Source organism: Nerophis ophidion, linkage group LG18, assembly GCF_033978795.1.
Source record: "Nerophis ophidion isolate RoL-2023_Sa linkage group LG18, RoL_Noph_v1.0, whole genome shotgun sequence".
Lineage (NCBI taxonomy): Eukaryota > Metazoa > Chordata > Actinopteri > Syngnathiformes > Syngnathidae > Nerophis > Nerophis ophidion.
In genome coordinates, this window is record NC_084628.1 from 25,847,163 (window position 1) to 25,864,376 (window position 17,214).

At 38.5% G+C, this 17,214-nt stretch overlaps 1 protein-coding gene across 1 annotated transcript in view; it reads right to left on the minus strand.

Moving 5' to 3' along the window:
- Positions 1-11: 11 nt before the first annotated feature.
- Positions 12-17,214, minus strand: part of prdm10 (PR domain containing 10) — a 37,093-nt gene continuing 19,890 nt past the window's right edge. The window contains exons 14-23 of the mRNA XM_061877854.1: positions 14,594-14,749; positions 12,006-12,185; positions 11,819-11,929; positions 9,875-10,075; positions 5,930-6,073; positions 5,695-5,865; positions 3,211-3,348; positions 2,979-3,138; positions 2,819-2,916; positions 12-862 (exon numbers count right to left, since the gene is read on the minus strand). Coding sequence (XP_061733838.1) covers positions 683-862; positions 2,819-2,916; positions 2,979-3,138; positions 3,211-3,348; positions 5,695-5,865; positions 5,930-6,073; positions 9,875-10,075; positions 11,819-11,929; positions 12,006-12,185; positions 14,594-14,749 — 1,539 coding nt within the window. The 3' untranslated portion in view covers positions 12-682. The remainder of the gene's footprint in view (positions 863-2,818; positions 2,917-2,978; positions 3,139-3,210; positions 3,349-5,694; positions 5,866-5,929; positions 6,074-9,874; positions 10,076-11,818; positions 11,930-12,005; positions 12,186-14,593; positions 14,750-17,214) is intronic.

The following is a 17,214-nucleotide window of genomic DNA, read 5'->3' on the forward strand; positions in this document are numbered from 1 at the left end:
GGCTAGCGGAGTTGTGCGACTTGTGGAGCTCGTTGGACAAGTCGAGCGTTGGTATTTATTCATCAGCCCCGCCCCCTCACTCCTGGATGCCTATGAGCGAGTCACTTCCTGCCTACACAAAATAATACAATATTTACACACCAAAGTCGTGTAACTTAATCTCACTAAAAGAAAAGTAGTATGCAGTGTTCAAGTAAATGACAAGTCTCTTTTCAAATGTGTCCAAAACAAACAAAAAGTTTATAAAACATATATTTATACGGACACGTTTTACTACGAAAACACACGCCTTGTGGTTGGGACACAAAATTAAAAAGAAATCATGATTAGCAAATGTAGAGGGAAAACATGGCGACTGCATTAACGCTTTAAGATTCTCATCTTCTCTCACAGTTTTCGCGTACAAAAAGTACTGCGGAGATGTTCATAATGATGACTCGGCAAGATGTCCAATTTATCCCAGATATGTCCATGGCAATTGTTAGAAAGGATGACTCTGCAAGATCCGTGATATGTGTCAGTAAATTTGATAGCAGCATGTGACCACAACATTAACACATAAAACTGTGCCGGCTTTCATTTTCTTCTCTAAACTCATCGAGTTTTTTTTTGTCTTTCCCCCCAAAGTGTCCACTTGCGTAAAAAACTGCCGAGGTCGGCGCAGAGGAGCGGTGATGGAGGTTCAGGGCTTGGCGATGTGGACCTCGCTAGCGCCGCTGCCGTTGGTGGTGGTGGTGATGATGTACTGCGTGGTGGCTGGCTGGCCGCTCGGCTGCTCCAGGTGGTCGCCGTGGTTCTGACCCGAGCTCGGAGCAGCCGACGGCTTTGTGTCCGGCTCGGAATCGGAGATGACGTAGTGCGCCTGCGGTACCGAGAGCAGACATCTTTTAGTTAACTAGGATGTACAAACTTTTCCACTGGGGGCCATTTTGATATTTATCCATTTTCAAAGCAGAATTATTGTAACCATTAGGGCTTCCCTCAATGTTGATGAGTGTTAAAGGTCCCGGGGACCCAAAAGGGTCTCAGTTAATAAAGTGTTATAAATAAGTCGTACAGTAAAGTATTTTTTTTTTTCCAACGCTTAAATATCTAGAGATTAACTTCAGAACTGTCTGGTGTCTTTTTGGGTTTTAGGCCCTTTTTTGTCAAAGAAAATCTTATTTTTATGACAAAATCAGAAATGCAGTATTTCCCCCTGAAAAAGATCAACGTGGAATATTTTAAATGTGGAGTAATTTGAGTCTTAAATATGTAAATAATTCATAACATTGATTTCCATTGTTGTTTTTAGAGCATTGACAATAGAAAACATACATAACTAAAATTCTCACGGATATAAAAGGGCCCCCACTTAAAAAATGGTTGAAAATAAGTTATTTGTCAATTTTATTTTTACGCCTAAATCTCAAGAGCAACTTCGTATCTGTCCATTGAATATTTTTTTGTTTTGCTTTATGCCATTTTTTTGTCAAATAAAAACCCTAGTATTACTGCCAAAAACAAAACTGCAATATTTTTGCAGGCACTCAAAAAAATTTTGGAACCCCATTCACACAATTCTCATGTCACTACCAACTTACCAACATTGGGGTTTTTTTTTTTACATGTGAGTGTTTGGTAAATTTGTTTTATGTTTTCTTATGTTTTATGCCCTTTTTGTCAAAGAAAACATGGCAAATGCATAAAACATGCAGTACTTTGCCCAGAAAATATTTCTGAGTGGAAAATTTGATGTGAAGTCATTGGATCCTTAAATAGGTCAATAAACAACATTGATTTGTTATTTTTATTTTATGCCTTTTGGTCAAAGAAAACCTAGTTTTATTTACTTGGCAAATACACAAAATCTGCAATACTTCCATCCATCCATTTTCTACCACTTATTCTCTTTGGGGTCACGGGGGGCGCTGGTGCCTATCTCAGCTACAATCGGGCGGACGGCGGGGTAGACCCTGGACAAGTCGCCACCTCCTCGCAGGGCCAACACAGATAGACAGACGACATTCACACTCACATTCACACACTACCTGCAATACTTTCCCCAGAAAATATTTCATTGAGGAATATTTGATGTGAAGTAATCGGAGCCTTTAATATTTTTTAAATAATTCATAACATATTTGTTTTGGTTCAGTATGTTTTTGAGCGCAGCACGGTGGTAGAGGGGTTAGTGCGTCTGCCTCACAATACGAAAGTCCTGAGTAGTCCTGGGTTCAATCCCGGCCTGGGATCTTTCTGTGTGAAGTTAGCATGTTCTCCCCGTGAATGCGTGGGTTCCCTCCGGGTACTCCGGCTTCCTCCCACTTCCAAAGACATGCACCTGGGGATAGGTTGATTGGCAACACTAAATTGGCCCTAGTGTGTGAATGATGGGTCAAATGCAGAGGACAAATCTCACCACACCTAGTGTGTGTGTGTGACAATCATTGGTACTTTAACTTTAAGCGGTAGAAAATGGATGGATGGATGTCTTTCAGCATTGACAGTCAAAAAAAATCTGACTAAAATTCTCAAGGATCCAAAAGGGCCCCAGTCAGAAAAGTGTTAAAAATAAGTCATATATTAATATTATATTTACATTTAAAGATGAACTTCAGATCTATTAATCGATTACACGTTTTTAATCATATTTCTATGTTTATGCCTTCTTTCCAAGACAATCTTCTTGTTACATTTCACCCGTTTGCTCTTTTACTTTACATTTGTATGCTTTTTTTTTTGCAGTAGTATTTTTAGAACGTGTCATGGGCCGTAACCAAATTAATTGCCGCACTTTGGACACCCCTGCTCTACCATGTCGTGACCCCAAACTCACCGTTTTCACTTGGTTGCCGTTGGCTCCGGTGACCGGCGTGGTAGCCTCAGCGATGACGTACTGCGCGTGAGGCAAGGCCATCATCTGGATCTCTGAGGCTGCAGCGGTCATGTGTGATTAACGTGACAATCTGAGGCAAAGCTGCGAGCATTGGACTCACGGTAGCTTCTGTAGTTCCAGTTGCCAGGTATATAAGCATGCTGCACCGCCCCCTGCTGCTGCTGCTGAGTGCTGCTGTTGTTGCTGCTGCCGCCCTGGAGGCTGTGGTTCTGGGTAGGGCTCAGCTCCTGATTGGTCTGTTGGGAGTTGGGGCTGAGAGGCTGGGCGGTGACAGAGAAGAGAAGTCAGAGATGCTGAAGCATGTGCTCATTTTTAAAAGAGTCTGTCCTTACCTGCGTGACACCTTGTCCAGATCCTGAGGGCTCACTGACTTGGATGTGCTGCACCTGGATTGAGTGCTGACTGTAGCCATGCGGGTCATGCAGCGGGCCCCCATCTGGGGCCGACTGCTGGGAATGAGGGGAGGAAGCCTGACAGACAAAAAATATGGTCACCACTCGGGGTTTAAAAAAATAGATTTTCAATTGAATCGCAATTTTTTTTTTTTGTAAATATGTCCTTTCCAGCCACTCAGGCATATCATATTGTTGATGTAGATCAGGGATGTCAAACTCATTTTAGCTCAGGGGCCGCGTGGAGGAAAATCTATTCCCACGCGTGTCGGTCTGGTAAAATCATTGCATGATAACTTAAAAAGGAAGACAACTTTAGATTGTTTTATTTGTCTTACTTTGGCCAAAAATAGAACAAATATAAGGAAAACATGTATGCAGTTTCTAGAACCCCACAAAGAACACAATGAACTCAGACTTTGTCTCAGTGTTGAAATTTAAGCACTTCCTGTTTAGCATTCTCATGTTGGCAGTTCACCATTGGAGACGTGATTGAAAAAGCAATAAGAGGGTTGCCTCAAACCGGCGCATTGGTGACATCCACAACTGACACAACACCTTATTTTGTATTTATAATACAGACAAAATAATTATCAAAAAGTCACCATAGCCGAATTAAAAGTAACATAACTACAAACTTAACCAATGCAAACATGGTAAATATAAGCATACAATAATATAGAAAAAACACAACAGATGTAGAAACACACATTTTTACAATGGCGTTTAGGGTGCGCATCATGCATTCAACTAATTGCAAACGTTGCATGGAACTACAAAGATGGTGGTCAAGTTGACCTAAGACTTTGCCTCCTACCGCTTCGTTATCTTATCCGTTGAATAAATAATTTACAATGAAAAAAGGTACTGTGCGTCGATACTGCCGCCATCTGCTGCCAGCCACAACAGGGGTTGCTGATTGCTTAGACCAGAGGCTGATTGGAGTACCAACAGCCAATCCGGCGTCAGCTGACACGTCGTCTTCAAACACTGTCGTGTGTGACGTGGATTACACTTGAAACTGCTATTGTGTCATCCAGTGGACACATTTAGAACAGCACTTTCTGTCAATAAAAAAAATGCAGCTCATTTTTATATTACTGGCGAACTGATCTTTCGGGCCGCGGGCCGGAATAAACCTTTTTGTACGTTTGACACCCCTGATGTAGATCTGCTGTACAGATTTACTTTACAAAATAAGTGTTGTGTACTTCTCTTGTTGCCTTATTTGTATTTCACATTATTAAATGTTTGGGTAGCATTTTATTAAAGCAGTTTTCTTTTAAGAAACATTAACATTTATCAGAGCTGTTTCTCAATTTTATGGCAGAATGTAGTGAATCATAGAACTGGCACTCAATGTTACTAAAAGAGTATTATTTTGAATCGAGAATCTAATCTGAATCGAATCTTTACCCCCAAGAATCAAATGGTGTGGTAGCCAAAAAATTACAGCCCTAGTTACTGTATTGTAAAGGTGGGGGACGTTTTAGATGCATTGCAATTTGGACATGGACAATTATAAAATCAATTAGTGAACGTCAATAAGCAATAATCAATAATCAATTTATTTATTGTAAATTAAGTCATGCATACAGTTCTAAAATGTGGTTGACTGCAGGGCACCTAACCGAGAGATCCGACCAGCTCCTTTATTTCAAGTCTCCTTTGTTTCAGTTTTGCACACATTTCGATTGATTTAAACATTTGAGAATTAATTTAACAGATTCCTGTTCCAAATTCACTGTTTTTTAAAGTTGCAAGTGATTAACGCGTATTTGGTGAAATGCAAAGTAATGTAAAACTGCATCAATATATATATATATACACACAAACGCAACACTTTTGTCCAGGTGAAGACACCAGGGCTGGTGTGGTTACACGTGGTCTGCGGTTGTGAGGCTGGTTGGATGTACTGCCAAATTCTCTGAAACGCCTTTGGAGACGGCTTATGGTAGAAAAATGAACATTCAATTCACGGGCAACTGCTCTGGTGGACATTCCTGGAGTCAGCATACCAACTGCATGCTCCCTCAAAACTTGCAACATCTGTGGCATTGTGCTGTGTGATAAAACTGCACATTTCAGTCTGGCCTTTTATTGTGGGCAGCCTAAGGCACGTCTGGGCAGTAATCATGCTGTTTTATCAGCATCTTGATATGCCACACCTGTGTGATCTTGGCAAAGAAGAAATGCTCACTAATAGAGATTTATGAACAATATTTGAGAGTAGGTTTTTTGTGTTTATAGTACAAGTTTTACATCTGGGAGCAATTACCAAAGTGTTGAGTTTATATTTCTGTTCAGTACAAATTAAAGATGCATCCATAATAGATTTTTAATCGAATCGTGGAGTGCCCAAAGAGTCCCACCTCTACTACGTCGTATTACTTCTTCTCTTTTAAAAAGCGTTGCGGAACTCACCGGCGCCACCTGGACTACCTGCAGCTGAATGTGCTGCGGCTGGGATAGGCCGCCTCCGGCCTGGGACACGGGGATGTACTGGATCCTCTGGAAGTCTCCCTGCGCCGTCCTGTAATCTGCGGTGAGCGTCTGCGAGAGCTCCGTCATGGCCTGCGTCAACAAGTCGGTGGTCTGGGGAAAGAGGTGCAATCATGCAGCGGCTGCTGAGTTTAAAACTGTGGTCGCTGAGTCTCACCACGACAGCCTCGGCGGTGGTGCCGTCTGCGCTGAGGACGGCGGGAGCGCTACTGATGACGGCCGTCGCCAGAGGAGCTTGGATGGTGTTGGCGAGCTGGGCAAACTCTGGGTGTTTCTTCCTGATGTGCTGCACCATCTTAGTCTGAAATACAAGTGACTCGCTCAGGTCGTACTCATGCCAGGACCAATCCCGCCCGGACATGACAAACAGACCGGCCTGCGAGTTCAGTTGGAAAAACTTTGAAGAGGCAAACTCTTATGTTCCCCCAAATGTGGTGAATGTTTCAGTTCCCGGGGACCAGAGAGGGTCTCAGCCAAAAAAGTCTTAAAGGGGAATTGCACTTAAAAAAAAAACTGCCTATCGTTCACAATCACTATGTGACAAACTTTTTTGGGGGGGATTCTAACATACAAATCGGCTCGTTCTAGGTGGCTAGCAATGCAGCTAATGGGAGCAATCAATTCTATCTCTAAATCACTTCAAAATGCATTCAAAAACCGTCAACAATACTTAATTTACGTTCAATAACCTTTTATAATAACCAAGCTGGAGCAACAATGTAATTGTAAGAGCAACCAAATAACAATTTTTCCAGTGTACTAACATATTAAAAGCTCGCTATAGAAAGAGATAAGCTAGCTTCCACAAAAAAAAATGCGTTTGAGTTTGTAATGCACAACACTGTGATAGGACAGCAATCTGTACTTACTGAAAATCATGAACAATCATATTACAGTTTCTGTAAAGTATTATTTCATGTTTTGTTTGTACACAGCTATCTTGACAGCGTATGTACTGTAGTGTACAATGATATGCTGCGTGTATCATGATCAATAGTGTAGTGACTCACTCAATGGACAGTTGTACGTTTGGTCCAACTGGCCAGGGACGTTTCTAGTTGGTTTGGGTAAACAATCCATTAAATCGGCATAGTTTGGCTCAAAGTTCCACATTAGCAGCGTAACCATGTCACACACTCTCGGCTTCCGCCTGCTCCAACGTCACACCCTCTTCTTCGTGCTCGCTTATATAAGCAGCAGTTCATCCCCAGTATATTCAGCTTCAAACAGATAAGGTTGTGAATCCTCATTTGTCCAAAAACAGTCGTCTTCATTGTCTATTACCAAGTCTGCAATGATTAGAAAACAGACTGGCGTTTCATTCCTGTAGTAAGAATACATTTGTTGCAAACGGAAATAAATGCACCAAATAATTAGTTCCAGTTGTGTATAAAATGACCAAAATATGGTAAATATTGTACATATTACATATGGTTATGAAGGTCTGTTACTACATTATATATATACTTGCAGTGTGTATATAAAACATAGTACATATAGTTATGAAGGTGTCTGTTACTACATTATATATATACTTGCACTGTGTATATAAAACATTGATAGAGGGTTTTGATGTTGTTTCAGAGGCTTTGAAGGCTAAAACGGTGACTCACATTACCTGCATCTTGCAAGCGTATATCATCCTTAAAATCCCCAAAATTATATTTTTTAAAAGACGTGTGTTGTCTTTCATAATGATTGTAAACGATAGGCAAAATTCCAATATATAAATATATATATATATATATATATATATATATATATATATATATATATATATATATATATATATATATATATATATATATATATATATATATATCTCAACTGCATTCGGGCAGAAGGCGGGCTACATATAATATAATTAATATATATTACGATATTTTTGAGGATTAAATCTCTAGTTCAAATTCCGATGTATCAAAGTTTTTCTTTGTTTTGTTTTATGCCCTTTTTGTCAAAGAAAACCCACTTTTTAATGGCAAAAACAACATTTGCAATATAAATGCCTGCACGTGCAATATTTTCGTAACCACACCCACACACCTCTTATGTCACTCACTATCAACTCAACAACATTGTTTTTATTACATCTAAGTTGTTAGAAGATTCAAAGCAACTATGCCTCTCATATGATAAGAGCAGTGTTTCTTAACCACGGGGAGTGCTCCCATATGTCCGCCAAAGAAGATACGTTTCTCAGCTGTGGTCCGTATGGGCTGCAGAGGTACTCTGTTGCAATAGAGTCTCCCACCACTTGTGGCAGTAATGACGATATCAAACAAACAAAGGAAGTCTGGAGCTAAAGTCATAGAAAAGTTTCTTAAGCGCAAAAATCATGACTAAAGTGGTAGAACTGTATTTTCATTTGCACTTTATTTCATAAATAAATATTTATTTTTGAATTTAGTTAGAATTGAATCATTATTTAATTATTATGATTTTTTTGATGTAGTTCATATTTATTTATTTTAGCACTATAATCATAGACACAGACTAAAATCAAGAGTAAGATTACTAATTTAGTGTTAATATTTGAGAGGGCCCCAAATCAAAAGTTGACAAAACCTGGCCGCCAAAAAAAAGAGCTCTTTTTCAGCTGTGGTCCGTATGGGCCGCACAGGTACTCAGCTGCATTGCACTTCTCCACCACTTGTGGCAGTAATGACAATATCAAACAAACAGAAGAAGTCTGGAGCTAAAGTCATAGAGAAGTTTTTTAAGTGCAAAAATTATGACTAAAGTGGTGACACTATTTTCATTTACGCATTAATTTTATTGAAAATGTATTTAAAAAAACACAGTACCTAATAAAAAAAAAAAAGATTATTAAATTTAGTTAGAATTTACGTATTTTAATTTTATTTTATTTACAATTATTTAGCTATATTTTGTTTTTATTTTACTACAGAAAATATTGAATAAGATTAAAATAAACATTACTAATTTAGTGTTAATATTTAAGTGGGCTCTTCTGTAGTAGAAAAATTGGGACCCGTGGTCAAAAAGGTTAAGTAACACTGCCAGATACCTTGTGTAATCTAGTGGTTGAGGGGGAAAATTACACTTCTAATAAACAGCCATTATAAAAGGGAGTCAATGGGGGCCAAAAGGTTCCGGTAACTTAACAAAGAACGACAATGCAGATTTTGAGATTAATTCCTTTACAACTCCTGTGGCCATATTTCATTGCGCTAACTTAAAAAAAAAAACATTCTGTTGCATGATGTCATCTACAAAGGCAATAAAAAGACCCACGGTGGTCCCAGGTCTCCCCCAAAGAAAAAAGTGCCATTATATATTATTACATGTTAGCTCGTTAGTAGCTTAGTGGCTTAATGAACATCACGGGCGTCACAGCAGCCAGCAGGACTGTAGACCATTGTCAATCAATCTTCTTTATGCAGTGTGTCCTGTACAGTACAGAATGCGTAAAGTGGGCACAGGATTTAAAGTCCAAAAAGATGGTGTGACTCTTGTTATATGTGGAAATGCTGCAGCCTCTATGATAAAAACCCGGGCTTAAAAATCCCAAAAAAACAGGTTTTGAGCTTTGGTTTCATTGTTTAATACAGTAGGGTACTGTACTCCCATCCATCCATATATTTTCTACCGCTTGTCCCTTTTGGATTTGCGGGGGGTGCTGGAGCCTATCTCAGCTGCATTTGGGCGGAAGGCGGGGTACACCCTGGACAAGTCGCCACCTCGTCACAGGGGGTACTGTACTTATTTTTTTTAAATATAAAAGGTTAGAACTTTGAGTGTTTGAACGATAGAAATGTGAGAAAATGTTAATGCCTGTCTGAGAAAAGTGTATAAAGTGTGTGGTTTACAGACTTAGAACATATATATAAGAAACAAAAACACATACTGTGCAGTACTGTAAACGAAAATAACATAATAAAAAAACAACCTTTAAACGAAAAAACAAGCACAGTAAATGAAAAAAAACATCCTGTAAACGAAAAAATAATGAACGAAAACAAAAAACGGAAGAAAAAAAAATGTACGTCTACGACACGGATTTCACTAAAAGCGGGGGAGGGGACACTTTAGGCACAAACGGAACAGAACCGGATGCAGCACCACTTTGCATGCTCACCTTGCTGCTGTACTGTTTGGCGCAGTGTGGACAGCAGACGGGCGCGTAGGCGATGGTGCCGGCCAGCTGCGTGTGCGTGGTCAGCATCGGGTCGGGCTCGCCGGGGGCAGCCGGGCGCAGCTTGCGGATGCTGGGGGGCAATTCTGCCCCCGGGTGGTTCTTCAGTATGTGCGACTTCCTCTTGCTGGCGCTCTTATATACCTGCGGGAGTCAGAAGCAGCCAGCAACTTTTTGGTAAAGCGATGTCAGTGTTCTTCTTGTTGAATAAAGCATACAGGGGAACCTCTATTTATGAACTTGGAGGTTCCACTGTACATGTCTCTTGGATCAAATGAAACAATATACAAACCCCGTTTCCATATGAGTTGAGAAATTGTGTTAGATGTAAATATAAACGGAATAAAATGATTTGCAAATCCTTTTCAACCCATATTCAGTTGAATGCACTATAAAGACAACATATTTGATGTTCAAACTGATAAACGTTTAATTTTTTTGCAAATAATCATTAACTTTAGAATTTGATGCCAGCAACACGTGACAAAGAAGTTGGGAAAAGTGGCAATAAATACTGATAAAGTTGAGGAATGCTCATCAAACAGTTATTTGGAACATCCCACAGGTGTGCAAGCTAATTGGGAACAAGTGGGTGCCATGAATGGGTATAAAAGTAGATTCCATGAAATGCTAAGTCATTCACAAACAAGGATGGGGCGAGGGTCACCACTTTGTAAACAAATGCGTCTGCAAATTGTTGAACAATTTAAAAAAACCTTTCTCAACCAGCTATTGCATGGATTTTAGGGATTTTACCATCTACGGTCCGTAATATCATCAAAGGGTTCAGAGAATCTGGAGAAATCACAGCACGTAAGCAGCTAAGCCCGTGACCTTTGATCCCTCAGGCTGTACTGCATCAACAAGCGACATTGGTGTGTAAAGGATATCACCACACAGGCTCAGTAACACTTCAGAAGCCCACTGTCAGTAACTACAGTTGGTCGCTACATCTGTAAGTGCAAGTTAAAACTCTCTTATGCAAGGCAAAAACCGTTAATCAACAACGCCTAGAAACACCGTCGGCTTCGCTGGGCCTGAGCTCATCTAAGATGGACAGATACATAGTGGAAAAGTGTTCTGTGGTCTGACGAGTCCACATTTCAAATTGTTTTTGGAAACTGTGGACCTCTTTGGTCCAGACCAAAGAGGAAAAGAACCATCCGGATTGTTATAGGCGCAAAGTTGAAAAGCCAGCATCTGTGAGGGTATGGGGGTGTATTAGTGCCCAAGGCATGGGTAACTTACACATCTGTTAAGGCGCCATGAATGCTGAAAGGTACATACAGGTTTTAGAGCGACATATGTTGCCATCCAAGCAAGGTTATCATGGACGCCCCTGCTTATTTCAGCAAGACAATGCCTAGCCACGTGTTACAGCAATGTGGCTTCATAGCAAAAGAGTGCGCGTAGTAGACTGGCTTGCCTGTAGTCCAGCCCTGTCTCACATTGAAAATGTGTGGCGCATTATGAAGCCTAAAATACCACAACAGAGACCCCGGACTGTTGAACAACTTAAGCTGTACATCAAACAAGAATGGGAAAGGATTCCCCCTGAGAAGCTTAAAAAATGTGTCTCCTCAGTTCCCAAACGTTTATTGAGTGTTGTTAAAAGGAAAGGCCATGTAACACAGTGGTAAACATCCCCTTTCCCAACTAATTTGGCATGTGTTGCAGCCATGAAATTCTAAGTTAATTATTATTTGCAAAAAGAAAATAAAGTTTATGCGTTTGAACATCAAATATATTGTCTTTGTAGTGCATTCAACTGAATATGGGTTGAAAAGGATTTGCAAATCATTGTATTCCGTTTATATTTACATCTAACACAATTTCCCAACTCATATGGAAACGAGGTTTGTAATAGACGGCAGCAAAAAGGATTACCTTGTCACAGTACTGGCAGAAGTAGTCCCTGTTGGGCTTGATGATGGGCAACGTCAGCTCAGGGACGTCATTTACATGCATCTCAGGGTGACGCTTGGACAAATGATTGACCTGCGATCGAAAATAATAAGTTGACCACTGACGCTGGCTCTCGTCATCTTGCAACGCCTCAAATTTGTGCACTCACCAGCATTCCTCTGCGTCGGAATCCCATCATGCATAGCCTACATTTGAACATAAAGCTCTCAAAGTCGGACGTGGGGGCCTTCAGTTTGAGGCTCTTGGAGCGGAGGATGCGTTCGGCCTTTTTGGCCTCCCGCTCGGGATTGTGCATACGCTGCATGTGCTCCCGCAGCTTATCCTTCCTCTGCATGAAACAGAAAAACATTAACGTCATATATATATATGACGTTATATAAAATATATTAAAAAAAATATTATATTATTATATCATATTATATTATAATAGATTATTATAATATATTATATTATATATATGTATATTATATATATATATAATATTATATCATCCGTGAGGAGCTCAAAGTAAAGCCGCTGCTCCTCCATATTGAGAGAAGCCAGATGAGGTGGTTACGGCATCTGGTCAAGATGCCAACAGAACGCCTCCCTAGGGAGGTGTTTAGGGCACGTCCAACCGGAAGGAGGCCACGAGGAAGACCCAGGACACGTTGGGAAGACTATGTCTCCCGGCTGGCCTGGGAACGCCTCGGGATCCCTCCGGGAAGAGCTGGACGAAAGGGAAGTCTAAGCATCCCTCCTTAGGCTGCTGCCCCCGCGACCCAACCTCAGGTAAGCAGAAGAAGATGGATGGATGAAATATTGTAATACATTATTATATTATGTTATAATATAATATAATAAAAAAACATACATTATATAAAATATATATATATTTTTTGTTTTATTTTTAAAAAAAACTAAAACTAAAAAAAAATAAAAACAACAATAATATGTATAGATAATAATAAATAAATGTCATATTTTTTTATTAAACATAAATGTACATATATATATATATATAAAATAAAAAATAGAAAAAAAAATACAAATCAAATAAATACTAAGTACATATTAGAATATTAATAAATAAAACCAACGTCACAAATAAGAAACAATAAAATAAAATTAAAAATAATAAAATGTCTATGTATAAATAATAATAAATAAAATTTCATACTTTTTATTATATATATATCTGTACATATATATATTTAATAAATGTATAAATATATATATATACATATATATATTTATAATAAAAACAGAAGAAATACAAATAAAATACAAATAAGTACATATTAGAATATTAATAAATAAAACCAGCGTCATATCTTTTTTATTAAATATATATATATATATATATATATATATATATACATATATATATATATATATATGTATATGTATGTGTATATATATATATATATGTTCTTTACAAGTGTATGTAAACATATGATTGCTACTGTATATAAAAGAAATTTAAAAAAGAAAAAGAAATACAAATACAATTAAAATAATAAGTACATATTAGAATATTATTAAATAAAACCAATGTCATACCTTTTTTTAAATAAAATAAAAAGTAATGGGTGAAAAGCAAAAAAATAAAATCAAAATATCAATATATGTATACGGAAAAAAAATACAATCTTTACAGTCTTTAATTAAAAAAGAATAAATAATAAATATAAAATAAATAATAATATATATAACAAAATAAACATATCTGTAATAAAATAAAAACACAAATAATTATATAAATAATAATAAATATATAAATAAAATAAACTAATTTTTTTTTCCCCAAAAAAATACTAAAGAAATAAAACTAAATAAAAATAATATGCATATATAAAATAATAGTAAGTAAAATTAAATGTTTAAAATTTCCATCCATCCATTTCCTACCGCTTGTTCCTTTCAGGGTGGTGGGGGTGCTGGAGCAGGGTACACCCTGGACAAGTCGCCGTGAGTGTCCGCCCTGAGATCGGTAGGTTGTGAGTTCAAACCCTGGCCGATTCATACCAAAGACTATAAAAATGGGACCCATTACCTCCCAGTGTGGCACTCAGCATCAAGGGTTGGAATTGGGGGTTAAATCACCAAAAATGATTCCCGGGCGTGGCACCGCTGCGGCACACTGCTACTCCTCACCTCCCAGGAAGTGAACAAGGGGATGGGTCAAATGCAGAGGACAAATTTCGCCACATCCAGTGTGTGTGGGACAATCATTGGTACTTTAACTTTAACTTAACTCATCAGGGCCAACACAGACAGACAGACAACATTCACTCACTAGGGCCAATTTGGTGTTGCCAATCAACCTATCCCCAGGTGCATGTCTTTAAAAAAAATTGTATATATACATATAATAGTAAATAAAAAAATAAAAATTAAATATGTATACAGAAAATAATAAATAAATGGCATTTTTTTTTTACAAAATACGTATGTATATTTTTAAAAATTGATAATAATAGTATATATAAATAATGATGAATATATAAATAAAATAAACATATCTTTTTAAATTAAAAATTAATCAAGAAATAAAATACAAATAACAATTATATGTCTAAAAAAAATAAAATAAAAAAATAAAACATTGATAATACAATAAATAAATAAATAATACTAAATAAAATAAAAATATTTTTTTTAAATTAGAAATAACAATATATGAATAATAATAAATATATAAATAAAGCAAATTACATATCTATGTCAGCCAGAAAAGTTAACCTACGGCCTTACCTTGAACTGCTTGCCGCACGTCGAGCACAGGAAGTCCCTGCGATCAGAGTGGCGCAGCATGTGTAGCCGCAGCTTGTCTGGCCGACAGAAGGCTTTTTCGCAGCTCGAGCACTGGAAGATCTTCTCCGAATGGAAACAGCGGATGTGCTTCTTCACCTGGGGGAGGAGCAGAGACGGAGGAGAAGTCAGACGACGATGAGTACCAACAAAGTAGCAGAGAAACTCCTGACAACACACAAGACCAGAGGGAGCAGTTGGAGGTATTGTGCATTGTTTGACCGCTCATGAATTGGCCGCCTTCCAGTACCAAGGACTGAGCTACCAGTACTTATTAAGTAGGAGCGGGATTAAGCATTCTTCATTGGGAAGGAGGAAATTACATTTAAAAGCAGGCAGTGCCAATTTAGCTCCATGATTTGTTTGAACTGCCCACGCCAGAGGCCACTGGGTATGCGCACAGAGCACCATGACCACGCCGATGCCCTCGCTGACATTAACCACCTTTTCCAAGGACTGCTGCAAACGGTCGTCTCGTTTCACTTCTGTAGACTCTAACCCAGTGTGCATTTAAGACCCCAATGCAGTTGTTTAACGGCAACAGGTGTCGGTGGGTTTCGCCGCTCTGGTCGTTTCTTTGGAATCACACTAGCAGGACGAACGGCGAGTCATCATGCAAAAAATTCGTCTTGAAGATACTTTTTGGGCAATTTCCGACATTGGCAAAATGCGACCCCCAATGGAAGTCATGCACTCGCTGCATCTGTGCACATAATTACTACATTTGTGTATTTTGATATTCAATAAACAAGTTTTATACTACAAATGATCAAATGTATGATAAGGTCAAATTGGCTTGCAGGCCATCTACAGAAAGTAGCTGTTAAAAAAACAACACACACATCATGGATAAATAGTGCTAAAGGCAAAGTCCAAAGTGCGGCCCAGGTTCCAGTTGCGGCCCGTAGCTAATGTTAAACGGTACAATCATTAGCATTCTAAAATTAGCATGCTAGCTTTTTTGCAAATTTTGCAGGTGTACACCTGAGCGTCAATTATTTGTTAATTGACGAATGATACCTGGTAATATGCTAGCTTTTTAAAGCCACTTTTGTAGTCCTAAATGACAGAATAATTGTATCTAAGTTATCACAAAACTTTGTGGTTCAATGACTTACCAGTGAGCAAAAAAAGGTGACCTTGATCATACCAATCAAAAGGCTTGTAAAACTCCACTGTGTAGGATGGGAAGTGACATGAAGGTGTCAGTTTCTTTGATGTATTGTAATCCACAGGAAGATTTTGTCTTGACCTGAGATCTACAAAGTGGAGAGGAAGCAGGACCTGACCCCCCCTCCAGGCACTTTTTCTTTGAAGTGTTTTGTAACCAAAGGCGACGGCTGTTTACGACCCCCCTTCCTTTATAAATAGCTGTTGAATGTAATCAGGGAAAGTCCAAATAAAAGAGGAGGCGTACAATCTTTCGTTAGAGCCTGGTGGAAGACTGTACAAAGAGTACAGCCCAGACGTTTCTCCTCATCTAACAATGTACAGCGTATAAACCACATTAAATAGTTAATTCTCAATTGTTAATTTACAAAGAAAAACTAATCAGAACAGCTATTAACGTACATTTTAAAAGCAGAAATCATTGTTTACATCCAGAGCCGCCATTTTTTAAACAAACTCGGAGGTGGTGAAAATGTTCCAACTTTCCGTGTCGGAAATCCGACCTCGGAGGGAGTTTGAGTTGAAATTCTCACTTCCCAGTACAAATGGAACATACCTTTAGTGTCTTATATTTTGGTATTTCACGACTGCAAACTCTAAGCATGTGATTGTTCACATGTTAGCATGCTAGATTTGTTTAGCTAATTTAACATGTATTATTATCATATTTTGGTATTTCAGTAATGCTAACTGTAAGCATGCTATTGTTAGCGTGTTAACAAAAAAACTGTTAGCATGCTAGATTTTTTTAGCTAATTCAACAGGTAAACACCTTAGTGTCATATTTAGGTATTTCACTAATGCTAACTGTAAGGATGCTATTCTTAGCATAGTACTGTTAGCATGCTATATTCTGTAGTTAATTTAACAGGAATTAGCGACTTGTCAAGGGTGTACACCGTCTTCCGCCCGAATGCACCTGAGATAGGCTCCAGCACCACCCGCGATCCCAAAAGGGACAAGCAGTAGAAAATGGATGGATGGATAACCTTAGTGTCATATTTTGTTATTTCACTAACGCTAACTGTAAGCATGCTATTGTTAGCGTATTTGCATGCTAGATTGTAAAAAAAGCTCATATTTTGCGCGTGCCGCCCCGCTGTCTCCTGTGACTATAAATTGTATAATTTTTTTTTCTATAACTATACCTCTGAAGAAAATAAATAGATGGATGGACCACTGTAAGCTTATAAACAACAAAGGGAACAAAACATTGAATCTTTCCTTGTCTCCCGCCGTGGTTACAGCAATGCATCACAGGGGGTAGGTCCGTACATCAAGCAAGAATGGGAAAGAATTCCACCTGAAAAGCTTCCAAAATGTGTCTCCTCAGTTCCCAAACGTTTACTGAGTGTTGTTAAAAGGAAAGGCCATGTTACAAGGTGGAAAAAATG